The sequence below is a fragment of the Staurois parvus genome, unplaced genomic scaffold (assembly GCF_062004578.1).
Source record: "Staurois parvus isolate SC_StPar_1 unplaced genomic scaffold, SC_StPar_1.0 ptg000272l, whole genome shotgun sequence".
In the NCBI taxonomy this organism is placed as follows: domain Eukaryota; kingdom Metazoa; phylum Chordata; class Amphibia; order Anura; family Ranidae; genus Staurois; species Staurois parvus.
In genome coordinates, this window is record NW_028318068.1 from 1,740,610 (window position 1) to 1,753,283 (window position 12,674).

General features: G+C 48.2%; 1 protein-coding gene across 1 annotated transcript; it reads right to left on the reverse strand.

Moving 5' to 3' along the window:
• Positions 1–629: 629 nt before the first annotated feature.
• Positions 630–11,097, reverse strand: LOC149459130 (uncharacterized). The gene is made up of 6 exons (XM_089681586.1): positions 10,978–11,097; positions 7,490–7,744; positions 6,138–6,614; positions 4,616–5,530; positions 3,681–3,968; positions 630–698 (listed from the first exon to the last, which is right to left on the reverse strand). The coding sequence occupies exons 1-6, from the start codon at positions 11,095–11,097 to the stop codon at positions 630–632; spliced, it is 2,124 nt and encodes a 707-aa protein (XP_089537712.1).
• Between the last annotated feature and the right edge of the window lie 1,577 nt (positions 11,098–12,674).

The following is a 12,674-nucleotide window of genomic DNA, read 5'->3' on the forward strand; positions in this document are numbered from 1 at the left end:
TTACTTTCTACTATAAAACTTATCCAGTAAAAACATTTTTTTAAAAATCAAATTTCTTTATAAATTTAGGCCAAACCGTATTCTGCTACATGTCTTTGGAAAAAAGAATATTGTAATAAGTGTATATTGATTGGTTTGCGTGAAAGTTATAGCGCCTACAAACTATGGTATATATACTGGAACTTTTATTTATTTGTATACTATTAATGGCGGTGATCAGCGACTTGTAATAGGACTGCGATAGTGTGGCGGACAATCTGACACTGATGCTGGGGGGAACTAACTGCCACTGACATCACCAGTGATAATAATATACACTTTCACTGTACTAATGACACTGGCTGGGAAGAGGTTAACATCTAGGGTGATCAAGGGGTAAATGTGTGCCTAACTAGGTGTAACAGATCTCCAAGTTTCTCATCCCTGCTTAGCGATCATTCCCTCTATATACAGAACTCTGTGTTGATTGTCAACACAGAGCTCAGGGCTGTGATTAGACAGGGGGCTGTGTACAGGCCAGGGGGTATGCATGTGCACACCCGAAACCTGGAAGCAGGCAGCAGCGTACGGGTACATCACTTTGCCTACAGTGGCCACCCAATGCGAAGTACATTGCTGACGGGCAGTCGCTAAGTGGATAATGACTGAATGCCGAGGTCATTCTGCACCACTACCGCTGCCTGTGTCTCATTCAGGGCCTGCGGAGGGAGAATAAACATAAACAAAGTGTAGGCAGCGGCATAGATGCAGAATAACCTCGGCCTTTAGTCATGCTGAATGAATAACCTGAGAGCAATATAAACGTTCACACAATCGTTTCCATGCATATCATGTGAAGTACATTCCAAATCGGACCACAGACACAGAATTTTCTACTTTAGGTTTACGAAGCTCAACACTACAGGGGAATACTGACCACTTGGCTGCTGTGTGCGGGGCCCATAGACTACAATACTGTGTTCAGATCAGCATAAAACCGCACGTGGTACAGATCTGAACAGCGATTTACACAGCCATGAGCATGAGAGCTTTTGATTTGTTATTGCTATTAGATGGATTGTAACATTACCTGTGTGTTGTTACCAGTGTGCTACATTGTGAATGGAGTACATGGAGTTGGAAATCAGATTTAGTGTCCTCTGTGTAATAATGCAAAACAAGTGAAAATATAAATACAAACTGACTTTATTTAGTACCATAACTTAATAAAAGCATATATACAGTATATATAAAAATACAAGGCAAAAACGGGGGATTCTTAGTTCACATATACTGAAGTACATGTTCAAGCCGGCCAACTGCGTCAAAGTGATCCCCCTCTGGCCAGTCCCTACTCTATCCTACATATTGCAACCTAATATTTGCTAAAACGGCGCTAAAATGGCGTCCTGTTCGTGCGTGGACATACAGTGCCAATATGGGGCAAACAGACACATCTGGAGAAGAAATACCCCAGTATTGTAATGTGCTCTGCTGTGCCCCCCCCCAGTCATGCAATGAGCTCTGTGAGCCCCCCCTCCGTAATGTAAGGTGCATTTATGTGCCCCCCCCAGTAACATAGCATGCTGTGTGGTACCCCCCCATTAATGTGATGTGCTTGCCCCCCCCCCCACCCCCAGAATAATGTAATGTGCTCTGCAGTTACAATTAGTCCGGCTGAATAAAGACACAAGTCCATCTAGTTCAACCAATAAAAAGGAACAAAAATGAATACAATCCTATATACACAATCCTACACCCACAGTTGATCCAGAGGAAGGCAAAAAACCCAGCAAAGCATGATCCAATTTGCTCCTGCAAGGAAAAAATGTCCTTCCTGATCCCCCGAGAGGCAATCGGATATTCCCTGGATCAACTTTACCTATAAATGTTAGTATCCTGGGATAATGTGTACATTTAGTCTCCATGCACACGGGGGGGGCATTGTAATAACAAAGGTAACGTTAGCTGTGTAAAGTCACGTTAAAAACTATTTTTTCTGCACAAAATACCTGTCTGTGTCCAGAGATGGCTGCTAGCCCCATTCCTTGTAATGTGCTCTGCTGAGCCCCCCCAGTAATGTAAGGTGAGCTGTGCCCACCAGTCATGCACTAATGTACAGTAATGTACTGTTCTCCCTCAGTAATGTAATGCAATGTGCTGTACGGCACCCCCACTAAAATAATGTCCTCTGCTGTGCTGTGTCTCCTCAGTAATGTAATGATCTAGTGCTCTCTGCTGTGCCCCCCCATACTGTGATTTACTCTGCTGTGCCCCCCCCCAGTATTGTAATGTACTCTGCTGGATGTAAGATGTCTGCATCCAGGGGCAATCACCTATCCCTAAGTGCAGGTAATCACTGTATATCACTAGAGGGGTCACCAGCAGGAGGAAGGAGGTCCTGATTCCTCTACATAGATCTTTATATCACTAGAGGGGTCACCAGCAGGAGGAAGGAGGTCCTGATTCCTCTACATAGATCTTTATATCACTAGAGGGGTCACCAGCAGGAGGAAGGAGGTCCTGATTCCTCTACATAGATCTTTATATCACTAGAGGGGTCACCAGCAGGAGGAAGGAGGTCCTGATTCCACTATATGGTTATTTATATCACTAGAGGGGTCATCAGCAGGAGGAAGGAGGTCCTGATTCACCTATATAGATCTTTAGTTAGACCTCATTTAGAATAATGGTGTTCATTTCTGGAGACCTCCCTTACAAAAAGATATAAATTGGGCAACAAAAATGGTGAAAGGTCTGAGGGATAAAACTCATCAGGAGAGACTTCAGGAACCTAATATGTGCTTTTTGGAGGAAAGAAGGGAAGACATGACTGAAACCTTTAAATACTTCAAAGGAGGGGGCGTGGCTTGGCGCATGGAGCGAGAGCAGTGCCACTGCACAGCTCCCGGCCCGGACCTCCGCTGCAGGCTCCCTCTCTCCCTCACGGGCGCTGTCATATAATCCCCATGGGGAGGAATCAACACCGGACCTCTCGAAGAACAACGGGAGCCGGTCCAGCGGTGACATAAGCCAGATTGTGACCCAATCCTCAGCTGAGGCCTCGGGCATCCCGGCCTCCAAGATGGCACCGGCATCTCTCCCCTCCTCGTCTCTTGTGGATACAGGGCTCCGTACAGAAGGGCAAACCCCCCCCGTACAAATTTCCACCCCCTCCCAATCCCCCCTCCCTCCTAGTGCAAATTTCCCCCCAATCGCTCCTATTAGTGCAAAGATCCCCCCAATCCTCCCTCCCACTACAAATTTCCACCCCCCCCCCAATTTCCCCTACTAGTAAAAATTCTCCCCCCCTCCTAGTACAAATTCCCCCCCAATCCCCCCTCCTAGTACATATTTGCACCACAACCCCCCTTGCCAGCACAAACCCCCCTCCTAGCATAGCCCCAACAAATCCCAACCCCCTGCATACACCCCCCACTCCACACCCCCTCCCCAAATTCCCTGCCTAGCACAAACCCCACACCCAGAAAAACCTCCCATGAACCCCTCCTAATCCCCCCTCTTTTCTCTCTCCCTGTCTACTCTTGCCCCCTCCCCTTTCTTACCCTCTCTTCTTTTTCCCTCTTTCACCTTCTCTTCCTTTGCCCTCTCTTCGCTCTCCCTCTCTTCCCTCTCCCTCTCCCTCTCTTCGCTCTCCCACCTTCTCTTCCTTTGCCCTCTCTTCTCTTTCCCTCTCTCACCTTCTCTTCTTTTACCCTCTCTTCTTCTGCCCTTCTTTCTCTCTCCCTCACTTCTTTTCCCTTCTCCTCTATCTCTTTGTTTTTTACCTCTTTACTCTTTTTTACCTTTTCACCACTCAGAAGGAACGCTTTCTCTTTCCTTTCTCCCTTTTCCTCCTTGCTTTCCTTTGTTTCCTCTTCCCTCTTTCCTTTAAATTTCTGATTCGGCTGTTGTTCCTTCTCCTCCCTCTGGTCCGAATCTTCTTCCAGATCTTTACAATCGCAGGAGAAGTTGTATTGGCAACTAAACTGTGGAAAAGAAAAGAAAAAAAATATTTAGTTGACGATCTAACAGGAGTATCACCTTTCAGCTACATCAGAGACAGCTGTCACTTCTGCAATATTTATCAGTGTAGGACTTTATGTCATTTATTTCTCCAAAAATGCCAGTTTTTAGAAGGTAGTTTTCTCCACAGAGGAGGTCGGCCTGTTAGGCGGCTGAGAATTCTGTGTACAGTATAGGAACCCTTTCTATATGGTCAGCCAGTGTCATGACTTTAGTATTTTTGGGAGAATAAATGCCAATACTAGGAACCCTGAGGGGAGTTGGAGGGGCCCTCAATGGGATGCCCTGACCACTACTGAGAAAGCTAGAAAGTATTTCCTAATCACTATTTACCCCCCTGGAATAAGTGACAGTAGTAGATTCTGCCATTCCCAATCACCCCCCCCCCCACCACCAATTCACTAGGAGTGGGGCATTCATTAAATCTCTGTAATTTAACACAGGACAATTTGTTATCAAAGGTAATTCTAACCTCCCCCCCATGAGGAAGAATGGTCTCCAGCTACCCAGAGGGCTTTGTTCTTCCTCTTGTCCTAAACTGCTTGTTAGTGAGAGACTGCTAGTTATCTATGGAACTACATAAAACAGTATAATTTTACAGGATACTTACTTTCTTCATCTCGTTCCACAAAGGTCTTAAGAGGCATCGCACAAGTTGAAATGGGTTGAAACAATGTAAACAATTGCAACAGCAGCCTTTAGAACACGAGCATGGATAACAGTGACAACACGGGCAGCAGTACTGATGACATCCAGCTTCTCTCTGCTCAGTCTCTTTGGATTGTTTTCTGGGATCCCAGGAGCAGTAGATTCTCATCTTGTACCAACTCTCTTCTTCAGCATTGTCTTCTTGTTTGTTTTCTTCTTCACTTGTGTCCTTCTTGTCCTCATCTTCTTTCTCCGTATCCTCATTTGTCCATCTATAATTTAGTTTCATGATGTTAAACAGCTGGAAGTTTACCACTTTCTCTTCTTCCTTTGTTTCCTCTTCCCTCTTTTCTTTCATTTCCTCAACTGGCTGTTCTTCCTTCTCCTCACTCTGGTCCAAATCTTTCTGTTCTTCCTTCTCCTCACTCTGGTCCAAATCTTTCTGTTCTTCCTTCTCCTCACTCTGGTCCAAATCTTTCTGTTCTTCCTTCTCCTCACTCTTGTCCAAATCTTTCTGTTCTTCCTTCTCCTCACTCTGGTCCAAATCTTTCTGTTCTTCCTTCTCCTCACTCTGCTCCAAATCTTTCTGTTCTTCCTTCTCCTCACTGTGGTCCGAATCTTTCTGTTCTTCCTTCTCCTCACTCTGGTCCAAATCTTTCTGTTCTTCCTTCTCCTCACTCTGGTCCAAATCTTTCTGTTCTTCCTTCTCCTCACTCTGGTCCAAATCTTTCTGTTCTTCCTTTTCCTCCTCTTTTTCCTTTGTTTTCTCTTCCTTCTTTTCTTTAATTTTCTCAATCGGTTGTTCTTCCTTCTCCGTCTGGTACGCATTTTCTGCATCATCCCCACAGGTGGAATCGCAGGTGCATTGGCATGCATACTAAAAGAAAAAAAAAAAAGGATTTAGTAGACAGTCTAACACAGGAGTATCACCTTTCAGCTACATCAGAGACAGCCTATCACTTCTGCAATATTTATCAGTTTGGGGCTTTATGTCATCTATGATATATGTGTTTCCCCAAAAATGCCAATTTTTATAGGGTAGTTTTCTCCATAGAGGAGGTCAGCCTGATACATGGCTGAGGATTCGGTGTACAGTATAGGAACCCTTTCTATATGGTCAGCCAGTGTCAGGCAGAAGTATAAATGCCAAAGGGGAGAACATTACATGGAACCCTGAGGGAAGTTGGAGGGGCCCTTAATGGGACACCCTGACCAGGCTGAATGACTATTGAGAAATCTGGAAAACATTCCCTATTACTATTCATCCCCCTGGAATAAGTGATGGTAGCAGATTCATAGTAAAACATGAATTAAAGCTCTGTAATTTAACACTGGACAATTTTGTATTAACTGTAATGGTGGCCCCCCCATGAGGAAGAATGGTCTCCAGCTACCCAGAGGGCTTTGTTCTTCCTTCCTCTATTCCTAAACTACTTGCTTAGAGACTGATAGTTATCTATGGCAGTAGAATTTTAAATACTTACCTTTTTCATCACCTTCCACACAGATCCTACAAGCAAACCCAGAAGTCGAACTGGGTGTGAATAATGGAGACAACGTTGACGAGAACATCGACCACGTCTGTCTTGTGTGACCTCCTCACCATTGTCTTTCACTTGTTCTTCTGTCTTCTCGGTCTCTTTTTTCTTGTTTTTCTTTTTTTTGGGGGGAGTCCAGATGAAGCTGAATCTCCACCTATGTCCTTTGACCTTCTGTTCTCCATTTTCTTCACTTTTTTCTCCTCCACTACTTTTCTCTTCCTCCTTTTCTTTCGTCTCATCCTCACTCACCCATGCGATCTTCCTCGGTGAACTTGGATGGAACCTTTCCTCTTCCATGGTTTGCTTTTCCTCCTCTCTTTCCTTCTTTTCAACGTCTTCACATAACCATGTTATTTTCATCATTCCTACTTCACGCGTCAGGAACTCCACTCCACCTCTTTTCCCCTTTTCCCACTCCTCCTATAAGAAACAAAAAAATAACAAAACGTTAGGTGGAAGCACAGATTCTAAAGTGGAACTCTACTCTCTTTTAGATTTGGATGGAGTGGGGGAGGGGTTCCAACTTCCCCAATGTTTTTATTGTTCTCGATGTCCTGACTGGGATAGTTTCCCTTTACTTCATATCATCTCAGGAGGACAAGTAAGAGGAATTCTCCCATCAGGACTATAGAGAGCAATAACATTCCAACTGAGGTTCTAACCCTTCCCCATTCCATCTGAAATCCATCAACTGTCTGCTCGGTGTTCTGCTTTAATATTATTACATTTTTTAAAGCATGTTTACAAGATGTTAAGAATCAGAAAGTATTTCAAAATTTAAAGATCTGAAGGTCCCAAATACTGAAGGGGGGGGGAATTCAGGGGCAGGCCTACTATTTGTGCAAACTCTGCAGCTGCACAAGGGCCCCTGGGACTCAGGGGTTCACCTATACTATCTATACATAGTACATTAAAGATTGTGCTTGGGATGTAGGTAAATGGGGCCCAGAGGGCCCATGTCCTAATCACTATTCATCCCCCTGGAATAAGTGCTAGCACCAGATTCTGCCATCACTGCTCACCCACAATTCTCCAGGAAGGTAACATTCATTAAAGGTCTGTAGGTGAACAATGGACAATTCCATATTGATTGAATTTTGACAGATCCCCCCCTTCCCAGGGGAAGGAAGAACAAAACTCTCTGAATGGCTGGAAGCCTCGAGGAAACATGGCTTCCAACTATTTTGTTCTCCCTTCCTCTGCTGCAATTTATGAGAGCCTGTACCCTACAGACATGGGACTTTCCTCCACCTAGTTAACTAGAACTAGGCAGTATAATATTACAGGATACTTACTGTAAAGTATTGTGTGGGGGGCTCGTTGGTGAGAACTGCCGGGGCGTGTGCTGAAGATGGTGAGGCAGCAGCTGTCTCTCCCCTTCTATCCATCTTCTCTGTTTTGCTCTCCTCTAGTTTTCTCAGTCCTTTCTCCTCCTCTCTCCTTCTCTTCCCCTCCCGTCTCTCCTCTCTGCTCATTGGTATCAGATTTTGGTTTGCTTTATCAGCGTTAACTTCGACCGTATTTCCTCTGTGACAGATTTTTACATCAATCTATAAAGAAAACAAAAAAGATGGTTAGTTTAAGTACAAATGTTGAAGTGAAAGACAGCTAAAAATGTTCTCTTTTTTATTTGGATGAATTGGGTAAAGGGTTCAAATGCTTCAAAGATTTTATTGTCTTCTACGTCCCGACTGGGAAAGTTTCTTCTCACTTCCTGTCACCTCAGCAAGAGAGGAAGTGAGCAGAATCCTCCAAGTGGGGTCGCTGACATCAGTAGCCCAACTGAGGAGCTAACCCTTCGCCATTCCATTAGAAACGGTCTTGTGCAGAGATCCACTTTAATATTAAATCATTCACTTTTTGAAAACATTTTCTTCTGAACCCTGCACCCCGCGTGTAACGCCCTCCAGGGACCCCGCACCCCGCGTGTAACTCGCTCCAGGAACCCCGCACCCCGCGTGTAACGCGCTCCAGGAACCCCGCACCCCGCGTGTAACGCGCTCCAGGAACCCCGCACCCCGCGTGTAACGCGCTCCAGGAACCCCGCACCCCGCGTGTAACGCGCTCCAGGAACCCCGCACCCCGCGTGTAACGCGCTCCAGGAACCCCGCACCCCGCGTGTAACATGCTCCAGGAACCCCGCACCCCGCGTGTAACGCGCTCCAGGAACCCTGCACCCCGCGTGTAATGCGCTCCAGGGACTCAGCACCCCACGTGTAACGTGCTCCAGGAACCCTGCACCCCGCGTGTAACGCGCTCCAGGAACCCTGCACTCCCCCCATGCTTACAAGCAAATTCAAACACACACATGCAAATAGCAACCGTCCCATGCATGTGAGGTATCAGCGTGATAGATCATGGGCAGTAATGTCAGCCCCAGACCTCCTCTGGAAATCTAAAGGGGTCACCTGTAAAGGCTTTTAAAGTGCCACCTATGGATAGTAAAATGTACGCCATTCGTCGCGGTCGCACGGGCGGGCGCAATTTTAAAGCGTGACTCGGTTTGTTTCTATTTCCTCGGCGTAACGTCATCTTTTATATTCTACCCCAAAAAAAATGTTGGATTGCGTGTTGTGTTTTTCTGCATTAAAAGGGTATTTTTTTTCCTCTAAAAATTGTGTTTGAAAAACCGCCGCGCAAATATGGCGTGAGCTAAAAAATGTAAAACACCCAATTTATTGTCTGGGATCTCTGCTTTAAAAATCTATCATGTCTGGGGGGTTCTAAGACATTTTGTAGCAAAAAAAAAAAATTGTGAAGAAAAAATGGTCATAAAATGTGTGTGTCATGTGGTGTGTGAGGATCGCAGTCTCCCATCAGATGAATGCAGGAATAGGAGGTGTGTGAGGAGAGAGCTCAATAATCTTACCTGATCCATCAGAAATCTTCTCAGTTATGAAAACTAGACTGCAATCTGCATACAGCACAGTGTCACACTGTGACATCATCACTAAGGGACACTACCCTGGCCCCGCCCACTGCCCGGCCTTGGCTCCGCCCACTGCTTGGCATTGGCTCAGCCCACTTGCTGGCCTTGACTCCGCCCACTGTCCAGCCTGTAAATCAACCAAATAGGCTCCGCCCACTCCCACTGTGGAACACCTGGGCTAAGTCTGAGGGAGGGGCCTCGTGCTGTGGACACGCCTTCCCCTATTGCAGACACACATTCCTGTAGCTGTCCTATAACATGGAGATGATTGGGCGCTCACTGTGTGCTCCGCCCAGGAGGGAATTCTATTGGCCGATGTTATCTTTCACTTCCGCTTTCACAGTAGCCTATTGTTTATGGAAATCACTCTCCTTGACCACGCCCACCGTGAGAACATGCCCGCCCACCCTCATATATTCCTAATATGTATTTAAATTTCCCACTGTCCCCGCCCACCCTGCTCATAACCAATGTGGAGTCAAGTAATTCCCTGTCCCCGCCCCCTATCGGATCACAGGCACCTGATTGGTCCAGGGCATGCTGGGAGTGCCACCGCCTTCCCAGGGAGAGTCCCAGGTCTGGAGGAGGGATTGGGGTCTGTTTTATTGGATGGTGTGTGTGGGGCCCCCCTCCCCCTTCTCTCTGATTTCCCGCCCTCACACCTCCTCCCCTCCCCCACAAGAACCGATTCTCCCACCATACATTGTACAATCAGGTCGTATGATCCGCTCTACATTTATCCAGACCCCTCCCCCGTCCATCCAATCAGAGAGCACCCCGGGGCTGGTATAGATGATGGCGGTCATACATCGTACAATCTGATTGCACAATCTTCCCTTCCCCATCCGTCCAATCAGGGGGGCCCTGGACCTCCATAGATAATGGGGACCACAGACTCTACAAGCCCCACCCCTCCTGACTCCGCCTCCATCTGGAGGGGATCATCTAATTAGATTGTAACGTTTGTAGTCACCCCTCCCCATACAATCTGATTGGACAATATCTCCCTTTCCATCCCCAACCCCCTCATGACTCCGCCTCCACAGAGATATCTGGAAGAGATTGTCCAATCTGATTGTAATGTGTGTGGTCAGCTCTCCCGTCTGCCATACATTCTTATTGTACATTCCCCTCCTGACTCCACCTATATCTAGAGGGGATCATCCAATCAGATTGTAACATGTGTGGCCACCCCTCCCCATTCAATCTGATTGTACAATCCCCTCCCCCTCCTGACACTGCCTCCATTTGGTTGTCCAATCAGATTGTATGGTGTGTAGTTCCCCTTCCCTCAATACAATCATCTCCTGCCCATCCCCCCACACTTGTGTAGGATGCGGAGCCGCTGGATTGGATGACGTTTAGGTTTTGCCTTCATATTTTTATTGGTGGAGTCGACCAATCAGATTGTCCCAAGTATGGGCAGCCTGTCGCTTGATTGGAGGGAGGAGGCGGGTCCTGATTGGATGGTGTATGGGGACCCCATGAGGACAGAGAGAAGAAATAGTCTCCTTCCAATCCTCACCGAATAACCGGGATCCAAAACCCAAATCACCGACAGAGACAGAGGAGCCAACCATCCTCCGACAGGGAGAGATTTCCACCGACGTCTCCCCGGGGTCAGTGAAGGGGGACCCCTGTCTGTGTGTCCTCAATCCAGAGATTCCCGCTCTGTCACCCAGAGGGAGAGGAAATCCCAAATGTTATCACCAGAACAGGAAGAGAGGAGAAATCTTCCAATGGGGACACCAGTCCAGGGATTTCCTCCCACTTCCTGTTGTGTCTGTGGGACAGGAAGTGAAGGGAAATCCCCGCAATGGGGACACAGATGACAGCGCACTGGCTCTCCATTACCACAATAACGTTTTGCCTGTAGTCCTCCTTGCACCCCTTCCCGTCTGATGATTCCATGTCTCCCTTTACAGAAGAGGCCATCTCCGGGGGAGATGAATATTGGACGATCCTAGCCGCCATCCCGTGATATCCGCTCACTGATACCAACGCACATCGGTCAGGAAGGGGTTAAGGTAACCTCAGCCAATCACAGCCAGGCAGAGGAAGTCCAATCACTGGGTACTGTATATGGGAGGGGGAGGGGAATCAGTCTCTGACCGTCCCCTGTACCGTGTCTGCAGTCTCTGACCGTCCCCTGTACCGTGTCTGCAGTCTCTGACCGTCCCCTGTACCGTGTCTGCGGTCTCTGACCGTCCCCTATACCGTGTCTGCGGTCTCTGACCGTCTCCTGTACCCTGTCTGCAGTCTCTGACCGTCCCCTGTACCATGTCTGCAATCTCTGACCCTCTTCTGTACCGTGTCTGCAGTCTCTGACCATCTCCTGTACCGTGTCTGCAGTCTTTGACCGTACCCTGTACCGTGTCTGCAGTCTCTGACCGTCTCCTGTACCGTGTCTGCAGTCTCTGACCGTCCCCTGTACCGTGTCTGCAGTCTCTGACAGTCTCCTGTGCCTTGTCTGAAGTCTCTGACCGTCCCCTGTACCTTGTCTGCAGTCTCTGACCGTCCCCTGTACTGTGTCTGCAGTCTCTGACCGTCTCCTGTACCCTGTCTGCAGTCTCTGACCATCTCCTGTACCGTGTCTGCAGTCTCTGACCGTCTCCTGTACCGTGTCTGCAGTCTCTGACCGTCTCCTGTACCGTGTCTGCAGTCTCTGACCGTCTCCTGTACCGTGTCTGCAGTCTCTGACCGTCTCCTGTACCATGTCTGCAGTCTCTGACCGTCCCCTGTGCCGTGTCTGCAGTCTCTGACCGTCCCCTGTACCCTGTCTGCAGTCTCTGACCGTCCCCTGTACCGTGTCTGCAGTCTCTGACCGTCTCCTGTACCGTGTCTGCAGTCTCTGACCGTCTCCTGTACCAGTAATCCTGAATAGAAGCCTCCTGCAGCCCCCACATGTAAGGACTGGTGGGATACAATGTCATATATTTGTGTCTTGGGGTCGGAGAGGAGTCATGTCTGCTCTCATTCAGTGATGTCTTCCTCTCCTCTCCCTCCAGTGTTGGTGATTCGGGAGGACGAGTTCAGCAATCAGCCGAATACTGGGGCCAGCTTCCGGGGTGCACCGCCCTGCACTGCACCGTCCTGGCTAACGACTACGGCACCGTCCAGACCCGGCTACAAGGAGGTGAGTCATTGCCGATCTGTAGAGCCAAACACACCGACCTCACCGGGGACCAGCCACTGCACACTGACCTCATTAACCACTGCTAGTCACTCCACGGGGGCCACACATCCTACCATCTGTTCCTCCGCGGGGGCCACACATCCTACCATCTGTCCCTCCACGGGGGCCACAAATCCTACCATCTGTCCCTCCACGGGGGCCACACATCCTACCATCTGTCCCTCCACGGGGGCCACACATCCTACCATCTGTCCCTCCACGGGGGCCACACATCCTACCATCTGTCCCTCCACGGGGGCCACACATCCTACCATCTGTCCCTCCGCAGGGGCCACACATCCTACCATCTGTCCCTCCACGGGGGCCACACATCCTACCATCTGTCCCTCCACGGGGGCCACAACTCCTATCATCT

Excerpts from the sequence above, each read along its gene's own strand:
- LOC149459130 (XM_089681586.1), bottom strand. The coding sequence starts at position 11,097 with ATGGCGGCTAGGATCGTCCAATATTCATCTCCCCCGGAGATGGCCTCT. Across the intron at positions 6,615-7,489 it reads CCCCCACACAATACTTTACA|GAGGAGTGGGAAAAGGGGAA; the intron begins GTAAGTATCCTG and ends TGTTTCTTATAG. Across the intron at positions 5,531-6,137 it reads TGTGGAAGGTGATGAAAAAG|TATGCATGCCAATGCACCTG; the intron begins GTAAGTATTTAA and ends TTTTTCTTTTAG.